Genomic DNA, 20420 nt, shown 5'->3' with positions numbered 1-20420 from the left:
GTTTCGTTTTGTTTTACTAAGTTATTTACCAAAATATATTACAACAACTTGTACGGCATATTTTACGTATTTGCGTAACCAAAGACAACCAAATCGCTTTTTCTTTTGTTTTTGGAGAGAACTGTTTACACAGCAGACGAGAGTGTTACTCCTCTGTTCACGTGTAGATCATGCTGCATGCATAATATCCGTTTAAATTTACTCCTAAATGAACTCACTAATTTAGTTTTGTCACTCCTTCTAATCTATCTTGGCTGTTGGCAAAGGACACGCACTCGGCTCTCGTCCGTGAGACAAGAAATAGTTCACAAGCTTTTTATAAGACTGGCGACTTCTCTAGGGTGAGTTGATGTGAAAATCTCAAAATTCATTATCAGTTTTATCACAAGTACATTGTTTTCCTAGCAGAGTATCTATATACTTAGTTATTTTCTATAGTACACTACGGGTCGAACTGAGTTAAAGCCGCGAGATAGTCAAAGCTTAGACCACCATATCAAAAACAGCGTCCAATCTGAGGCATCGTCTCATACTTATTGTAACTTTTTCAAGGAGGTTTCAAACAATATCTAGAAGAAAGCAGCTGTGAAGTTGCTGATTGATGTGGCAATATTCGCAACCAAGCAACGAAAGAGAGTAAAAATGATTCCAATGAATGATTCATTCATGTAAAGAGGTTCATTAATTAGGTTTCCTCAAACGCTTTTGGGTTCAAACTGAAACCGTTTGTTTCCTCGAGCAAAGAGCATACCATGTCAGTATATTTCTACATAAGAATATTTTGTAAGTCCTAAAACTCATCAAAATTGAAAAACAAGTATTTTAAATACTGTTCAAATCAGAATAAATTATGCAAATATTCAAACTACGTCTTTTACTTAATTCTCCTAATTACTTTTGTTGAAATAGGCGAGCGGCACGAAACGTCTCCGAAAAAAAATAGAAAGACTATAATTTTGTATTTTTTCAAATTCCGCTTAAGAAGAAATTATTCTTAAGAATCTTCTCATATAGTAATAAGAGAAAGTTTCTAAAATACCTAAGTAAACATCAAGTTGTTCGTAAGCTAATTTCTCGCATTAGTTTCTCACATGATTTTTGATATTAAAGTTTACAGCGACGATACGATGTTTGCATTTGCTTGGCGTTTTTGACTCGAATAAATGCAACTGTGCCACCACGTTTTGTTTTGAAGGTAGAAAAGAAATGAAAAGAAAACATGTAAAGAAGGAACAAAAAGGGTCAAGAGGAAAGGAAATTTCAATTAAAAGAACAGTCATGTCTAACGGTTTAGAATTATTAAATCATTTTTTCCCCTCTGTTTTTCGGTTCCCCTGACAGCAGAGTTTCCCTTTAATTTTCCCCGAGCGAGTAAATTTGTTTTTTCTTTGTTTGTTTGTTTCTTACTTCTTTCCTCAATTCATTCATTCCTTCCTTCCTTCCTTCCTCTCTTCCTTCCTTCTCCTTCCTTCCTTCCTTCTCCTTCCTTCCTTCCTTCTCATTCCTACCTTCCTTCCTTTATTCTTAGTCTTCCTTTCTTCGTTTCTCCCTTACTTTCTCGGCATACCTAATTTACTTGGTTCTTCTTCTTCAGTTTTCTATAACCATTTCAGTGTCCTTTTTCCCCATTACAAACTACTTTATATTTTTTACAGGTATTGAGACCATGCCAAGTCCCATTATCAGAATGAAATTACTTTTACGGCTGGCCGTATTAGTTTTGCTGGTATACTGTGTCCAAAGTGCTGTTCCTAAAACTAGACAAGACCAAAGCAGACCAGAAAAAGATATAGCAAACGAACATCCCAATAGTCAAACTCGAGTGAAAACAAAAAGGACTGACGCGAATGATATCAAAATACCAATAGAACGGAGTGACAAACAAACCCCAAAGTCAAGTAGGACAACACGTTCACTAAAAACCGCACCGAAATATGAAGATAAAAGGCTCAGTGATGATAAGAAATTCCCCGACCATTCTAAGAAAGTTGCCTCTTCCTCGTCACAAAATAAAAAGGTAGAACCTAGGAATAAAGTTGCGAAGAAAAAGCCACTCGTAGTCAAGGAATTTCCGCTCAATGACATCATCTTTAAGGGACGAGCTACGAGTAAGTACCTGGGTCTGGTTTGGGGATTTTCGTTTCTTTATCTGCTCCTGTGCTAACGATCCATTTAAGTACAATGGAGAGGGAAGGGGCAGTGTAGGCTCAGGAGAAAAGGTTGGATGAGGAGAGGAAAGGTAGGTGAGGTAAGGTGGGTTGAGGGAAGGTGGGTTGAGGTGAGGTGGGTAAGGTGAGGTGGGTAAGGTGGGTTGAGGCGAGGTGGGTGAGTAAAAGTTGGGGTGAGGTGAGGTGAAGGTGTGGGGTGAAGTGAAACAAGGTGAGGTCAGGTGAGAAGAAATATGGAGTTGTTCTAGAATAATATTGTTGAACTTATGTCTACATTGGTACCTGTTTCAAATTTTGCTTCATTTTTGTCGCCAGACGAAGCAAACGCATTTATAAAAGCCAATGACAAGGTAGGCAAGGCACTCGAACTGATCTACGAACACGCACGAGAACAAGACTTAAATGAGCTAGAAAATCAAATCCGGCGTAGAATGAAGGCCTACAAAAGATAACATAATCAAGCAACTGTTCTACTATCCTACATACCTTCAATCTATACCTTATGTGGTTCAGTGCTAACCAACTCCGTTTTCTTACAAGAACAAATTTTAAAGCCATTTTTAAAATTTTAAATCCATATTCTAACCTCAAAACAAGGTTAAATGGTTCAATGCTCTAATTCATGGAAAGTGGAGGAGGAGGAGGAGGAGGGGGGGGGGGGGGGGGGTGGTGGTTGGCGTAAACTCCAAGGTATGGGAGCTACAGAGGAACCCGTTGATCCCCTGAACTAAACATACCGTAAAACTTCTCTCTCCGAGCCGCTCTCATGTATTTTCTTTATTAACTGGACTAAAAAAACATACTTGTAAATAACGAGAACATGAAAATAAAGTAAATCGGGCGCAAACATTTATACAAACATTTCTGATAATTATTTTCTTTCATCTCGTTATCCAATAAAAAGGAAGTGTACGTGTTTAAAATTCCCTTTCACAGTTTTCTGCGCCGTCTTGAAAGGTAGCTGTGCCTTTCCACCGACGCTAGACGAACGGTGAGATGGTCTCCACGCCCATAGGTGGTACGGGATAAAGCGGACATCTGACACCCGGAGTCTTTTCTTTATCGTTCTCTCTGTTATCCTAAAAACATCGGTGGGGATTGGGAAGAACGTCAAGGCCAACATTTCCCTCAAACCTTATCCATCTTTAGACCACACGAAACGATAAACCTCAATGAATGACCTATTTTACAAAAGTGTCGTATCGTATACACTAAATTTATTCTATAAGCGCTATTTTTTAAATTTATAAATTCACCTGCCTATCAAAAATAGTTACAAGCTTAAGTATAATTGCTAGTCTTCGTATGATCCTTGTATTGGCTACTTGAATGTGATTGTCTTGATTTGATCGATTTTCACAAATCAAGAGATTTCTGCTCTCTGAATGCCGCGGGAATTCAACGCGGCTGAATCAATGGCTGTGAAATAAGTAGGGTGCGGGTACGTAAATGATACGAATAATCGCTCCATTAGATTATACAGTGGTTGTTGCGAGGGGTAGGTTACGAGAGAAAAACGAGGGAGAAAGGACTTCAAATTTGCTTTCTACTCCTAGCCACAACCGCTGACCTTCAAGCGACGAGGGCTAAACCGACAAGATTTATCATCGCAAATTTTGCATAACGTGATAGGAATAGATAATAATGGTTTGAATGTGCCTATGAATTATACAAATAAATAAATTGGGTGTACCTTACAATTTATCTGATCATTTGTCGGGTGTCCCATTCATTTGCCATATATGATCCTCCCTAAAACTAAATACCGGTTTTCACTTGCGACGGCAGTAGAATAAAATAATGGGATAAACATTGGATTCCACAGAGTGGCTCTTCTTCCACTGGATTCCAATTGGAATTTAGAAGTTGATTTTTGCGGAGAAATCATGCATTTTTTTTCTGACGTGACATTGGTGGCTACTGGTTAAACGGAACTCAATTTCACTTTTTTGACTCGACGTCTAGTTGGTCGTATACGATTCGGGCTTTCGACAACTGCAAAAGCTCACGAAGTTAAAATGATTGACCATTTTTAACTAATCGTTTCTTTTGTCGAAAAAGATAGAATACTAAAAATAGTCGTTCCTAAAAACAACGATTGGAATCGTTGGGCCGTGTATTAAGGCTATAAGGGTCGGATGGTAATAGAATATACTGACTTAAACCATACGTTTTGCTTATCACGTCTTGACAAATGACAAGCACAAGTCATGATCCCGCGTGTCGCCCCACCCTCCATTAGGCTGACTGCTTGATACTTCGCCAAATTTGTGTTCTACTTTGAGCGATGCTGGGAAAAAACTGTCCGCGTTGTCTTGGATAATGCTGTTGAACTTACTGACTGTTTGGTCTGGGTTACATTCTTTCTTTTTGTGATGAATGCCACTAGCAACAAAAAAACAAAGGTCGTAAGTCAGGCATTCATTTCCCATGTGTATGTTTGGGGGGGGGGGGGGGGGGGGAGATGGTGCTAATTCGACAAAAAGACAGGGGGGATGATGGTAGTAATGAGGAGATTTGTAGATGCAATTACAAAGGCAGCACTTTCTCCTCAGTTATTTTAAGACCCTGAGTGTTTGTCCGGCCGCCAAGGCTTGAACCCATGACCTCCTGCACAAGAGTCCGAAGTTTAGAAAATAGACTATTTCTATTGAGCCAACTGGGTGTCAGTTTCCTAATACTGAAAGATATCGTATAATACTGAAAGACCTGGTATGATTTACTTACCATTCGCCAATATGAAATACCCTGGGTGTCTTCATTACGAGCGCCTTCAGTGGTTTTCTCAGGCAGGTTTGACTGATCCTCATTAACGTCCAGTCCCAGTTATAATCATCATATGCACAAAATAACTAAAATATGGAACTAAATGTTACAATCCAGTAATCTAGGTAACTGAATGATGTATTTTGACTGAACTGGGAGGACTTGTGAAGCTTTTTTGCACCAAGAACAAGAAAGGCAGATAATATGATTGACTCAAATCCAGCTAGTGTCATAATTTTAATTTAATTCTAATTTTAAAGGAAAAAAACAAAATTTACTGTATCTTGTGAAATACTGGATGGATTGGCCCTCAAACTCATACCACACCCAAAAAAGGACTCTATTTAAACTAGCCTTGCTAAACTAGAGGTGCCTGTATAAATATTGACTTAAATAAAAAATAAATAAACACAAAAAAATGTAATTCTTAGCTCATATTAATTTGTGTATGAGAATATATATGAAACATTTTTCTGAGTCTTTCTGAATTTGCAGCTGCACAAGTTACTTCATATACTGCGAGGATCAGCTCAGTTTGATACATTATATTAATTTATCTTTTACGAACTCTATACATTTACTGTAATTCGATTGACATTAAAATTGGGATTGGGATACCTGTGATTTGACTAAAACAATTAGTCCTCTTGCACTTACCTGCTTACAATCTTTGATACTTTCCCATGTATTTCTATCAAAAGCCATCCCCATGTTATGGCGAACAGAACGCCATTTCTGGAGCTCAACCTGTACCAAAAGGTAATTAGCTTATTAACATAGGATTTTTAAGATGCAAATCATTAAGGTGACTCCAACATAATTGTGAGTGAATTTAGATATATTTTTTAATTGCTTGTATCTATTGGCAAAATAGGCTAAAAAAATTGCATTAAAAAATGGGCTTGATAGATTTTCTCCAAACTTGGCAGACAGCATTATGCCCATCTATTTAGTGAGAATCTGAAGTTTCATAACGATCCATCGATTTTTAAGCAAGCTGGAAGACAATGTTGTAAAATATTGGGTGGTTATGATTATTATAATAATGGTGGCAGTAGTTAATGATGCCAAAGACTAGCAAATCTATTTTTCACTTACAACATTCTCTCCAGCAGTTTTGTAGTTTGGAGTCAAAGTATATGTACCCAGAGTAAGGATATCACATCCTCCATCACAATTACTGTCCCTATAAAAAAAAGTAAAAATTAAAAATTAAACAGAGTCATATTAGAAGATTTCATTTCTTGCTTATCTTCACTTTTGATGTGAAGAGATAAAGACCAGCTTGCAAGTCTCATTACTTTAATTGGTCACCACACCCCAGATATTCTTTCCTTTCTTTAACCCTTTGTTTAAATAATGTTGATTTATATCATTATCATCATCATCATCATATATATGAAAAAATTACTTGATTCTGATTTGCTAAAAGCAGTGCTGGTAATTAATAACAGCAGAAAAAAGTTTTCCATGTTTATTAGTATGAAATGGTTCAATTTGGGGTTGATTTTTACTCATGTGTTTTTCAAAGAGCTGAAATAGCACTCTTCCTATCAAGCTGGTGCTATTTTGAAGCTCTTTGAAAAACCCACTTGCGCAAATTGATTCTTGCAATTCACCTTTTCAGCATTAACCTTCAATCATCAAGCGTCATGCGTTTGACATTGCTCTTGGATTCCAATACAAATTCACTGACTTTAAAAAGAGAATTCAGATCGATTTCTTTAGTTAGCTCTAAACAGTGGCAAGAAAAGCTTCAATCAAGTTAGAAAAAAATATTTTGCTTCTATTTAGAAAGCTAGCTAAACAAACCAAGTAAATTATTCGTTTAAAAGTCATTACGCTTGTAAGGAAATTCAAGAGCAATGTCCGAACTTCTTAGTGACCGTAACGCAATGCAGCACAATTTATACTACGTGATGCCTATTGCCAAAAAGGTCAATTGCACTTGAAACCACATGGTTGAACCTACACTTATTAATAAATTGATGTGACATTAAGATCCAATAGTATAGTGCTAAACAGCTTAGTAATGGATACTTACTTTAATTTTGTTTCATAAAGTTTCTTTAATACATGATAAAAGTCTGGAGAAGCATAATGATCTTCCTCCAGAAATACAACAGGTCCATTGTAATTCTTGGTGATGTTTAATCCATCAAAAACCATATTGGCCTACCATGGAAATGATAGGAATAAGGGATGGGCAAATTGATCCTATACATTAGTGATATCAAAAACTAGGGAGAACTCTGGAAAGTGGAGAGCACCCTAAAAAGTGGGAAGGAGCACCCAGAAAGTGGGAAGAACCCAAAAAGTGGGGCACACCCCAAGAAGGTGAGGGAACACCTAGCAAAAAGTGGGAAGCAACCGAAAGAGTGTGGAGCACCTTAAAAAGTGGGAAGCAACTTAAGAAGTGGGAAGCAGCAGCTTTAAATGTGGGAAGTGCCTTAAAATTAAAAGTGGGAAGCACCTTAAAAAATGGGAAGCAGCTTAAAAAGTGGTGAGCACCCTAAAAACTTGGTTGTAACTTGGTTTGTTGGATGTAATGTAATGGTACACACCTTCCACCACCAGTGGTGTTTGGTCATAGTAAACTTTGCTTCTCTATAGTGACCATACTTGTCTGGGTGGTCGGCATTATTGCACCCTATTTCCTTGGCTCTTCAAATAGAGGGGGAAATGAAAATATTTTCAGGGGTTGAAAAGATGCATTCTGGTCTTTCTTGGGGTATAAACAAGATAAAAACCAAAGAAAGTGGCTGGAAGCATCTGAGATATCAAAGCAAAAGAACATTATTTTTAACAGAGACAGTGGCAGAATTCTGCCAGTAAATTACATAAATCTTTTGTGATTTTCTTGTGCTTTCAGGTTTGTGCGCGTGATTCTTTTCCTCGCGCATATGTACAACGCTTGATTGCATAGGTTTTGTTAATAATGTAACATATTTTAGTTCCTCTGAGGATGACCGTGTCGGTCGAAAGCTAAGGAAAATATAAAATTATTTTTAAAGGTTGATGAGTCAATTTGAGTTTCATAATATGAATCCAACCTACAAAAACCTTTACGACTTAACATAAAAACCATCATTAACTTTAATTTGACATTTAAAGAATAATTTGATCAGCACAGGTTGTTTCAGTACCTTGTTCTAGTTGCATCTCTTGGACAATCTTTGGGATCTGTTCCAGGAAACTCATGGGGATACAGCTGCATAGAGTATGGAAAAAATATCTGCAACACCTGAAGAAACAAACAAGAAATAATATATTAAAATAACATGGTTACAACGATAAGTTTTTTGAGTTTTTTGCCAACTCCATGCACAGCACATTTTCTCCTACTTGGACTACAGCCTCAATAATTGTTTGATTGAGAGAAGACAAAAAACTAAACATCTGAATCATCTGTTTATATTCGCAAAACTTAGCTAGTTAATTTTTTTGTTTATTAGGATAAGACAATAGGTTTCAATTCTCAGGAGATTGAAATTCTTTTGTCTTGTCCCCAAGACTGAGCTGCTTTGACATCACATGCAAGGGGTCTATAGGCAACTGCATATGATAAAAATGCACTAAATGTTTAGATATGAATTGTATGTTTCTGTCATAACAGAGTGCACCCCATATATCTGTGAAACAAAACTCAAGATGTATTGTCTAAATTCAGCTGCTATTTTTGTACAAAATAGTGGATATTACCGGAGCAGAACAATGAAAACAAAAACCTTATAGTCTGGTTTCTGCCTATAGTGAATTCTTAGTTAGTTGATAACCAAATACTTTCAAGTTAAGGGCTATGATATGTGCTAGTAATTGTTTCACTGATATATGCCATGAACTACGCATAATTTTGTTTAATTAGCCATTTTTGAGTTGTAAACTCTACTTTAAATCAGGTTTCTATTTTATTCATTCATCCAACAGAAAATTGAGATAAAGGAAAAATTACAATTAAATGAAAAATGAAAATAAAAAAATGAAAGATCAAATATGGTAATCGTTGGAAGTCTATGTTATTGTCATTGTGGCAAACTATATATAGACTAGAAAACCTCTCATTATAGCTTAACTTCTTCTTACTCATTTCTAGTGTATACGAAGGTAAATAATTTAGTCATTTACATAGCAGGTGAAGAATCAAGCATTCGAACATGGCACTGGGGCATAACAGAGCTAGAACAGTGTGCGTGATGTCTCACACAAAGTTTTAAATTTCCTCTATTATTCAAAGGTTTTCTTATTACACTTCTTTCTACGTGTACGAACAGCTGACATTTTGAAATTAAAAAACTCCAAAATATATAGACCAATTTTAATGGATAAAATGTGTCAATTAAGCCTTACTTCATAAAACTTAAATCCTTGACAGTAACAACAAAGCTAACTCTTATTATTCAAAACAATTTAAAATTTAAAGAGAACTTGTTTTATTTGCATGAGGCTTATAGAATTGCTAAAGAATTCTTATTGTTCCAGAGACAAAGATATCTTTTCAATGAAAAGGAAAATAACCATTGTTATTAAAATTTTTGTGAAACGATTCTTCTGCAGGTGATAGAATAAATTTCACAAAGGTGAAATTATTTTCAAAATTAAAGGGGAAAATTTAAGTGTCAATACTGGAAGAAATGAAATAGTTCTTCAATGATTTGATGACGTAATGAGCTGTAGCCAAAATTAGAAAAACGTTTTTAAAAATTCACTTTGTATAGGAAATCGCACAATCTCAAGTACAATTCGGAATTTATAGGTACGAGTGATGTTTTGAAAGTTTTCAAAATTGGACGAGCCTTAAGGCTCTTTTTCAAAATTGAAGAAAAAAATTTAAGTGTCAATACTGGAAGAAATGAAATAGTTCTTCAATTATTTGATGACGCAATGATGACGTAATAAGCTGTAACTAAAATTTAAGAAAAGTTTTTAAAATTTCACTTTCTATAGCCAAAAATAGAAAAACGTTTTTAAAAATTCACTTTGTATAGGAAATCGCACAATCTCAAGTACAATTCGGAATTTATAGGTACGAGTGATGTTTTGAAAGTTTTCAAAATTGGACGAGCCTTAAGGCTCTTTTTCAAAATTGAAGAAAAAAATTTAAGTGTCAATACTGGAAGAAATGAAATAGTTCTTCAATTATTTGATGACGCAATGATGACGTAATAAGCTGTAACTAAAATTTAAGAAAAGTTTTTAAAATTTCACTTTCTATAGGAAACCGCACAATCTACAAAAAGATCGTGCAATTTTTTGTTTATGATACACTCGAAAAAAATGAGTGACTTAACTGGGACTCTACAGAGTACAATTTGGGATTTAATTGTACTCCTCTTGTCCAATCAGGATGGAGTAATTTTGTTGAGTGTAGTATAAGAACACGACTTTGGAAAGACATTAATTTTAAGCTGTATAGCTGTAATGTAAAATAAAAAAATGAATTCACCCTGGGATGACATTAATTTTAATGGCCCCCCCCCCCCCCCCTCAGTGATTTTAACTTTTTGAATTATTCAAATATTTGGAATGTTTTTCAAGTCGTTTTAATTATTCCAGTTATCTGAAATTTAAATACTAAACACCACAAAGTCTGACGTTGATACCAATATCAGACACTATCAGAGTTTTCCTCTATAGCATCTTTATTAGAAAATGTAGGAAAACTAGCTTGGAAATCAAATAAGAAGAGGTGACTAGCTAAAAACTAGTGTGAGCTGCGTCGGTGTTTCTAATGAAACAGTAATGATAAAAGGGTAAATAATACACGGCGAAAAGATGAAAAAACGTACTGACATTTCAGACGCTTTGTCAGTTTTTTCATCTTTTCACAGGTGTATAATTTACCCTTTTAACATTATATTGGAAATCAAATAGCAAATACAGCAGGACCATAAATGAAAAAAAATCTAATTAATTCAGGTTATTATTGCTCAACACTAATGCTAGTCCATGCACTAGTGCGAGACTAGTAAATCTTTGCTCCTGGCTAGTAGTTTACTCTGCTGGGCTACTGGGATTATAGACAAGCTAGGCCACTGCCTAGTTTTAAAAAAGTTAGTGTTGAAAGCTGGTTGCTATGGATTTAATTTTTTATTTGATTATACTTTATGATTTATTTAATGTACTGTATGTACTTTAATTATATGTACTGTAATTGTACTAAATGTATGCTAGGAGGATGGGATACTCTCAAGCTTGAGAACCAAAGAGAAAATCAGGATCCCTTTTACTTTTTCAAATGCCCTCCAAAAATCCCACATAGAGAAAAAAAAACCAATTTAAAACTCAAAAATAAAAAGTATAGCAGTTTGTTTGAAATAATTGAAATCAATACTTGCACTGTTTTCTTTGTACTTTGTCTCTAACCTAACATATAGCCTGCTGTGCAAGTAGATAACGAATGTGTTCGCTCGATACAGTTATAGCTCTCATTTGTCTGTACTGTTGTAATTGCCTAGGAGGTAGGTTAATTTAAACCTAAAGAAACTACAGAGGAATAAAAAATTTCTATCACATTCTGAAATAACCATCTAGGCTGATCAAAATCAGAGCATGGCTAACTCACAGATCAATAGGTTTTGCAAGGTGAGGAAAACCACAGAGCATTATTAAAAGAGCATTATTAAGGAGAGACCTAACAGACTTATGCTAAGCCAGGAATAAAGAACCAGAGACCTAGAGAACTTAGAAAATCGTCAAAGCACAGAAAAGAACAAACTCTACTCGCATGACACAGACAAGTACCATCATTAATTATGAACAAACTTGCTCCACTAGTACTTCTACGTATGTTATTGTATCAATAGATCTTCAATCAACACCAACAACAGAAAAACATAATACAATAATGCAAGAACAGGAACGAATAAATATATACCTACGAGCGAATAATTCCTCTCTTACTTCATAAACGATTAAAACAAATCTTCTTCAGAGATACGATTAAAAAGCTTAATTACATTGTCTTTAAAAATGAAAAAATATAATTCGTTGTGATTAATAAGCCTATCTAAGAGACGTCTCGATCCGGCTCAATAAATGGCTGAAAAAAATGAGAATTCTCGAGAAATATTTACGAAACAGTAAGACTTACCTTACAAAAATTAATAGCGTCCACCAAAGAGTTGATAAAGTCACTGTAAAAATCATGACTGATAACCAATAAGCCATCCTGTATCCCAGAAACAGCGCTCAAAGACCTCAAAAGATGCGAAAAATAATCTGGTCTATTGTGAACTTGAATAATTATAATCATCGAATTTTCATTTAATGGACTTGGGAATTTCTCGAAATTTTGAATTCTCTCTTGACTGTTTATATTTTGTATAATTTTACGGACTTTTTCAATGTCAATTGGTGGTTCAGTGCCTTTCTTGTCGCCTAACGAAGGCAGAATTAAATTAGGTGTGGGTAGAGCAACGTGTTTTTTTGAAGTTCTGGCTGCTAGAAAATTATTCGTAGTAAACTCTGAGGTTCGAGGTGAACTCAGTAAATCTGTAGGCAACGGGATATAATTAATACGGTGTTTTGGGTGCTGTTTAGGCAAAACACTCCCAAATTGTTTATCTTCATTCTGCACTGGCATAGCCAAAAACAATCCTTGTAGACGCATAAACATTACCATGCTTATAGTTAAGACTGCCAAAAACAATAACTTAAATGCAGAAGTTCGTATAATAGTTCCTCGGTATCTAAATGCCAACATTCCTCTTCCTGGTAACAGTCTTTTTAGCGTCCTAAACATCAGTAAATTGTAAAGATGAAGCTAGTAGAAAATCCAACGGAAGATATTTTCTTGAGAGGTTCGTTTGGAATCGGACGCAACGTGTTGGGTTTTGAGGCATCTGGAGTAAATCTTATCCTTCTACTTTTAGTTTATAAGCTGTTAGATTACCCGAGAGATCTTCATTGACCTTTCCACGTCATCTACACGGTAAAAGAATAAAAAATCAAGCGGAGAAAGAAGATGCATGTCCACTTCCCGCTACAGCGAACAGTTACCATGAAGTGTAGTGCGTGACGCGTCACAGGTTGTTACGTCATATTGGACTTGTCATCAAGATCTCGAAAGTATCCCGGATAGAAAACGGGGAATTTTGACGGCGCTTACAGTTTTCATTTATTATAACACATCCGCATACGTCCGCGAAAGTATTAATTAAACAAGAAGTTATTTTAAATTGTAAGAATAACGTGGACTACTAGTACGGATGTTTTGTACATTGCATTAACAATAAAAAATTGAGACTTGCTACCAAGAAGTAGTTCGATTCATAATGTTCCCTGAACCATATCTCTTTTCTCTAAAAACGAGGCTATTTTTTGAAAAACAGGAGCTACAGAACGCGTTGTATTATGTGGCTGTTTAAGGGGATGCTTAAAGTGCAAATGAACCCTTCGACAATACTTTCAGTACTGATTCTACACGAAGTAAATAGTTGAATGGTAAAATATTTCTTGATTTGAGTGATGCGTCTCTAAGTTATGAAGGTTTATACTTCCAATATGCTAATAAGTGTGACGTCTATTAAGGCTTAATTAAATATACAAAATTGAACTGGTTTATAGAAACAGTATTTAAAAAGCATCATTATTTTACTCATGGTTTACATGAAAGCTATTTTAAATTTTTATTTTCAAAATGGCCAGCATTTAGTATTACTAGTTACAACAAAAACACTCAAATACCTTACCTGACGTCACCATCATTAGCATATTGGAAGTATAAACCTTCATAACTTAGAGACACATCACTCAATTCAAGAAATATTTTACCAATCAACTATTTACGTTATAGTCCAGTCATCCTATGAAATTTTGGGGGGTGGGGTTGGAACAAATTGCAACAGAATTTTTCTCAATGCTGTTTGACCCGTTAGGGTAAGTTAATCAACATACTAAAAGTCCCAAAAAATCCCTTCGGTGGAACGTCCCTAAAAACGGCTTTTCATATTATCAAGAATTACACAGGAAGCCCAATAATGGGAAAATATCAATTTCCCAAACAAATATATGTAAACTTGTTTCTTTCTCTAATTTTACATTGTGCTGAGGCACGTATATGAAAATTAAGTATAATCTTGTCAATATTCAAACAAAAAAGATAATAACTGGGCAGATTTTTTAATAAATGCAAATGTAAATATCACAGGAAGCCCATACTTTGTAAATTTATTATAAGATAATTAAATGGGTCCTAAAAATAAGTATTTTGATAGTAATGAATCACTTCTATACTTATCTATCTCTTATAAGTACTTTTTTCATCTATTGAGAAGCCAGGATTTAAGAAATTTGAAAACAAACACCTGAATTTGTTTCCAGACCTCTCTTCGGAAAAGGTAAGTGATGCTTTAGAAATTCAATGAAAGGCCAGCACACTGCCATGCCATGGATGCAATATATGGATATGATCGATATCCTCACAAAATTCCAAAAGGCTAAAAGAAAAGACAATTGGGACCTTCACATACAATCCGTTCATGAAATGCTGCCCTATTTTGCTGCCTCGGGACACAATATTGCAAATGATGGCTGACCTTGAAGATAAGAACCCTGAAGTGTGTAAGAGTTTCCAGGAGGGTCTACATGTCGTGCGCAGAAGTGGATAGATATTGGGCAGGACTGTCTACTGACCTGACCATTGAGCAAGTACTTATGAGAAGTATAAAAACAAGTGGCGGTCTTACCAGGGGGCGTGGAATGACAGAAGTGCAGCGATTGATATGGGTGATATCCATGCCTATGTGTGCAGCAGTCAACAACGTTGGCAGAGTCTAACAGGTGTCGACTATTACACTAGTGAGCAGCATATAGACACATCAATAGCTAGACAACAGCGCGACTTTAAAGATACAATGGAATTAGTTGCCTATCTTCACTCAAGAAATCCGTTCTGTGCAGATCCTTCACTACGAAGTATTTCGACAGGCGTAGTTGCAAAAGAAACGATCAACGCAGATAAAGCCAAACAAGTAGGAGAAAGTATACTTGTTTCAATGAAGGGTAAGCTTGTACATGAACACAATTTCAAAAAGAAAGTACAAGCTGTAACGCTTGCCGCCAAGACCACCGTCAATGTGAAAGGGATGACTGTTCAAATAGATTCCCAGCTCCTGTTCCAAAGGTTCGTTCACGTTTCCACTCGCGGAAGGTATGACATTCCAAAAGAACTGTTCCAGTTTGAAATGTTACCCTCCAGCACTATTTGATGCTTCTCTCCTGCCACCACAGGCAAACAAACTTGCCTATAGCCAACGCTATCTGGGAGGAAGTGAAAGATAATTTTCCGTCTCAGCTTCCAAAGCAAGAATATGCGTTTGTGCTGGATGGCGGTGCCCTACTTCACAGAGTTTCATGGCCTCGTGGTCTGACGTACGATGAAATATGTGAATTATACATCCAGTATAAGTGTCAGGTATCCCGGCAATGTCATAACTGTTTTTGACGGTTATGAAGATGGCCCTAGTATAAAGGAATGTGCCCACATGAGACGTGCAGGATAATATGAGACAGTGAGATTTCAACCAGACATAGAGATGAAAGGCAAAAAGGAGCATTTTTTGTCAAATGCCTCCAACAAACAACGGTTTATCCTGCTAAGCGCAAAACTTCAATCAGCTGCAACTACCACAGTTCATGATCCTGGTGACGCTGATCTTCGTATTGTGCTCACTGCCATTGATATGAGTCAATTGCTTCCAACTATTCTAGTCGGTGATGACACAGACTTGCTGATTCTTTTGTTGTACCACGTAAACAGTACAAGCGTACACGACATTTTTTCAAGTCAGAGCCAAAACTAAGATCTACGAAAAGAAAAATGTGGGACATCAAGAAAACAAAGTTGACTTTGGGGCCCCGTAATACTTGGGTGCGATACCACTTCTCGACTTCACGGAATTAAAGAAACTTAAAATAGATGAGAGTCTCCGTCAGCAGGCAAAAGTTTTCGGATGTCAGGCAACCACAAAGAACGATCTGATTGCTGTTGGAGAAAAAGCGATTTTATCTATGTACAACAACATAAACGATAAAACGCTTGATGAGCTTCGATATACAATTTTTTGTCAAAAGGTTTCTACTGGATCTTCATTTGTTCAGCCAGAAAACTTATCACCAACATCTGGAGCAGCTGCATACCAAAGCATGAGAGTGTTCTACTTCCAACAATGGAAAATGAACAACACATTAACACCTTCCAATTGTGGATGGCAGATTGTGGATGGCAAACTGCTTCCTATCAAAACAGATCGTCCAGCAGCTCACAACGCACTTCTTGAGATAATCAGATGCAATCCCAAGTCAAACTGCAACAATAATTGTGTACTTGTAAAAAGTATAACTTGGATTGTTCTTCTGCATGCGGTACCTGTCAGGGTCACATCAGTTGGATTTATAGGCGGTGAATGCATTCAGTACTGTTTGCAAAGATGATTTGATAATGATAGGGGTTTTTCAAATGATATATTGTTAAATTTCTATGTTTTATAACAAAATAATAAATTTACAAAGTGTGGGATTCCTGTGGTATTTACATTTTTATATATTGAAAAAAACTGTCCAGTTATTATCTTTTTTGTTTGAATATTGACAAGATTATACTTAATTTTCATATACGTGCCTCAGCACAATGTAAAATTAGAGAAAGAAACAAGTTTACATATATTTGTTTGGGAAATTGATATTTTCCCATTATTGGGCTTCCTGTGTAATTCTTGATAATATGAAAAGCCGTTTTTAGGAATGTTCCACCGAAGGGATTTTTTGGGACTTTTAGTATGTTTATTAACTTACCCTAACGGGTTAAACAGCATTGAGAAAAATTCTGTTGCAATTTGTTCCAACCTAAACCACAGGATGACTGGACTATTATGCAGAACTAGTACTGAAAGTATTGTCGAAGGGTTCATGAGCACTTTAAGAGGGCGTCTCTGTAACAGCGTGCCACTCGATCTGGGCTCGAAAAATAGATTTCTTTTATATTCCTATCATCGAAAGTACTATCTATCCTCACTACAAAATTGCAGTTAGAATTGTTCTAAATTCTTTTTTCCACCCGCTATGCGAATTTTTGTTCATCGACCCCAAATCAGTGAAAGACGCCGATTTTCGAGGTCGGCCGAGGGCTATTTTCAAAATCTGTTTTCTCGGGTTTCTCTGCACATAAAAGCTAATTTTTCTATCCAGAACTTTAGTCTAGTGTAACTTCTGCATAAAAACAGTAATAGTTTTTTTTTGGAATGCGCGAATTCTGAAAAATAATCCTAACTTATCGAGACTACTGAAAGCGTGACATGGAAAGCTAAGATTATGAGACCTCGAATATTGCAAATTTCTCATTTGTGGCACCTAATCCAGCCCTAAAATATCATTCAACCTTGAGATAAGAAGCTATTTTATAGATGTGTGCAATAAAATTTGCGGCACATTGCGTTTCTACGAAATAAGCTAAGTTTCAAATTGTTCTATTTTCAGTTATTTCCTAGCGTGACACGACAGGCCGTTGGGTCTGTGACGGGTACTTCTTTGCTCATTATCCTCAATACCATTACCTAAAATATAATATGATGAATTAAAAACCTTAACTTTACAATATTTGTTCCATTATAAGAGATTTCAATGATCTACGGCTTCATTTAATAGTGTTTCTATAAGCTGTTTTGAAATTTCACCTCACAGTTATTTGTTTATTTAATTATAGCAAATTTAGTAAAGAAATCCTCGCTTAGTCACTAAGCGAGGATTTCTTTACGGAGTGCACGCACTAAAACCGTGAACATTAAATAGTACTAATTAGTACTATTTCTAACAGAATCCTTTGTTTTCTATTGTTTAATTATCACTATTTAGTGCTAAAAATTAGTATTTGTTTCACGGATTTAGTGTGAGCACTCTAATATCTCGAAACACCCTATAAAGATCCAAAACTGAGAACTGTTCTTGTTTGTAGAGCGGAATATTTCTAGTTTTTTTTAAGTTCTAGGAAATATATCATTGATATCTTTGTCACTAGTCATTAACATTCTCAACGTTTATTTCCTTTATAAATTATCCATCATTTCCTATTGTGAAAAGGTATTTCGTCCTTCCGATATTTTCGAACTCCATATACTATCATTTTTTCGAAAAATACTTTGCAGTCTTGACTGTTCTTCGGCTGAGACGACGATTTTTGCAACAGGTGCAATCAAACGTATGAATTCATTCATAACTACAGAACAAGTGATTGTGAAAATTATGATCATACAGGGGCGGCGGTTCGGAAGTGGGGGTTGCGGGTAGTGGCTCCTCCAATAATTTTGAACACATAGAGCTACTCTGTAGATATGCTTCAAATAAACCATTATTATTAATATTATCATTATTCAATCAATGAATCAATGTATTGCTTATTTCTCTTAGAGAAACATTCAGCTCTCACTCTACTCGAGTAAGTTCAACTACTTTGAAGCCAAGCTATTATGGTTGCGTCTAAAGCATTCTTTCAAAATCTGTGATGGTTGATATTCCTGTGTCTTTGATAGATTATTCTTATTGATGTTTTTATTTTGTTGTTGTTTTGTTGTATTAGTATTATTATTATCATCATTATCATTATAATCATCATTATCGTTATTATTATTATGATTTAATAATCCATTATTATATCGTCATCGTCATCGTCATCGTCATCATCTTCATTACAAAAGCAAATTCTTTGGTTATCTATATGAGTTCGGAACTAACATTATTTTCAAGGCGATTTTGAAACAGTCAATCAGTACAGGCTGTTTTGACGTGCTCCTCAAGTCCTCCAATGGATAATGTTCAGCTTCCGCCGCCCCTGTCGTGTACTCACTGAACTAAGATTAAATGCTTACAATGATCTTATGAATTTATATAGCGCCTTTTCTATATGAATAAAATCAAAGGCGCTTTACATTGAGTTTTTAATGACAGATTGCTTTTTGTGCAATCTACAAGCATGAGAGATGGTTAGTATGAAGTGTAGGCACTGAGAGTGGTCACTGCTAGGGTTTCTTTACGTCCTCAGTGGTTCTTTTACGTCCCTCCGATGTTGGTTAGTAATGATGATTGTGGAGGGACGAGACCGCCATTTAAAGTGGTCATCCGAGCCACTTGAAAGCCTAACCATTTGCAGATGTAATTACAAAGGCAGCACTTTCTTCTCAGTTATTTTAAGACCCTGAGTGTTGGTCCGGCTGTGACTCGAGCCACGACCTCCCGCACGAAAGTCCCGATGCTCAACCAACTAGCTGAGCCAACCGGTTTGCGGTATAGCTAGCTAGCACTACTGATTCTACTGCGGAGAACACTTGCATTCCTTAATGACTTCCCCAACCAAACGCAAAAAAGATCTAAGCTGTACTTCAAAGTGATTAAGTATTTTTTTCGGCATTGCAACATTGAAGGCTGATGAGAGATTTTCAACGCGAGAAGATAAATTCCGTATCTCCAAGCGCCCATGTAATATTCTGTTTACTATATAATTATCAATGAAAGTATGCTTTGGCTTTTTCAGGCAATTCTTTTCGTGTATTTTTGAATAGCCATCGCAATGGTGTTATTTTCACGTGTGAAGATATCAATTTTTCGAAATAGAGAAATAGAGGATATTACATGGGCGCGCGGAGATACGAAATTTATCTTCGAGTGTAGAAAAGATCTCTCACGAGTGAGCGCAGCGAACGAGTGAGAGATTTTCAACACGAGAAGATAAATTTCGTATCTCCAAGCGCCCATGTAATATTCTGTTTATTATATAATTATCAATGAAGTATGTTTTGGCTTTTTCAGACAATTCTTTCCGTGTATTTTCGAATAGCCATCGCAATGGTGTTATTTTCACACGTGAAAATAACATGTTATTTTCACGTGTGAAGATATCAATTTTTCGAAATAGAGAAAAATAGATATTTCATTGGTAATTATATAATAAAAATAGATATTTCATTGGTAATTATATCATAAATATTTGTATTTGTAATAATGGTTATTTGTATTATATTTAAAAGATGTATATTTAAAAAAAATTATTATGCATTGCTATTTTGTTTTATTTTATTTCATTTTTTTTTTTTTTTTTTTTTTTTTTTGCAAGAGCCTTCAATTTAGACGTACTAGTCTAACTCACTAGTATTTAGTACAAAGACATAGATTCAGTATTCCAAGTACTACTAATATAAGTATAGAGTTGATCAATAACACAGTGAATAACGCTACTAACGCGGGCAAGTGCATCCTTTACTTAATACAATGATATGAATGATATGTTACCTTCAACTAAAAAAACTAGAAATATTCAGCTCTACAGGCAAGAACACTTCTCATTTTTGGATCTCTTTAGTATGTTTCGAGATAAAGCGAGGATTTCTTTACTACAATTAAATAAACAAATAGCGATTGACCTCCCGACCTCGAGATATTCAAATAAAAAATATTATTGTGAGGTGAAATTTCAAAACAGCTTATAGAAACACTATCAAA

At 35.6% G+C, this 20420-nt stretch overlaps 2 protein-coding genes and 1 pseudogene across 2 annotated transcripts; 2 read left to right on the top strand and 1 right to left on the bottom strand.

Annotated features, from left to right (window-relative positions):
• Nucleotides 1–129: 129 nt before the first annotated feature.
• Nucleotides 130–2810, top strand: LOC116297217 (uncharacterized). The gene is made up of 3 exons (XM_031705401.2): nucleotides 130–341; nucleotides 1656–2108; nucleotides 2484–2810. Exons 2-3 carry the CDS (start codon nucleotides 1667–1669, stop codon nucleotides 2618–2620), a joined length of 579 nt encoding a protein of 192 aa, XP_031561261.1. The 5' UTR covers nucleotides 130–341; nucleotides 1656–1666; the 3' UTR covers nucleotides 2621–2810.
• Nucleotides 2811–3368: 558 nt separating this feature from the next.
• LOC116297215 (alpha-1,6-mannosyl-glycoprotein 2-beta-N-acetylglucosaminyltransferase) lies at nucleotides 3369–12944 on the bottom strand. The gene is made up of 8 exons (XM_031705400.2): nucleotides 12025–12944; nucleotides 8081–8178; nucleotides 7499–7598; nucleotides 6979–7109; nucleotides 6033–6120; nucleotides 5592–5681; nucleotides 4896–5020; nucleotides 3369–4553 (listed from the first exon to the last, which is right to left on the bottom strand). The coding sequence occupies exons 1-8, from the start codon at nucleotides 12673–12675 to the stop codon at nucleotides 4349–4351; spliced, it is 1488 nt and encodes a 495-aa protein (XP_031561260.1). The 5' UTR covers nucleotides 12676–12944; the 3' UTR covers nucleotides 3369–4348.
• A 1282-nt stretch (nucleotides 12945–14226) lies between these two features.
• Nucleotides 14227–16367, top strand: LOC148914172 (uncharacterized; annotated as a pseudogene).
• The last annotated feature ends 4053 nt before the right edge of the window (nucleotides 16368–20420 follow it).

Source organism: Actinia tenebrosa, unplaced genomic scaffold (genome assembly GCF_029948245.1).
Source record: "Actinia tenebrosa isolate PJP-AT-01 unplaced genomic scaffold, QUT_ActTen_1.0 PGA_scaffold0__85_contigs__length_37466705, whole genome shotgun sequence".
NCBI classification, from domain to species: domain Eukaryota; kingdom Metazoa; phylum Cnidaria; class Anthozoa; order Actiniaria; family Actiniidae; genus Actinia; species Actinia tenebrosa.
This window is presented reverse-complemented; position numbering and strand designations above follow the sequence as displayed.

Excerpts from the sequence above, each read along its gene's own strand:
- LOC116297217 (XM_031705401.2), top strand. The coding sequence starts at position 1,667 with ATGCCAAGTCCCATTATCAGAATGAAATTACTTTTACGGCTGGCCGTA. Across the intron at positions 2,109-2,483 it reads CTTTAAGGGACGAGCTACGA|ACGAAGCAAACGCATTTATA; the intron begins GTAAGTACCTGG and ends TTTTGTCGCCAG.
- LOC116297215 (XM_031705400.2), bottom strand. The coding sequence starts at position 12,675 with ATGTTTAGGACGCTAAAAAGACTGTTACCAGGAAGAGGAATGTTGGCA. Across the intron at positions 5,021-5,591 it reads GTATCAAAGATTGTAAGCAG|TTATTTTGTGCATATGATGA; the intron begins GTAAGTGCAAGA and ends TCCATATTTTAG. Across the intron at positions 4,554-4,895 it reads GTATTTCATATTGGCGAATG|TGGCATTCATCACAAAAAGA; the intron begins GTAAGTAAATCA and ends TTTTGTTGCTAG.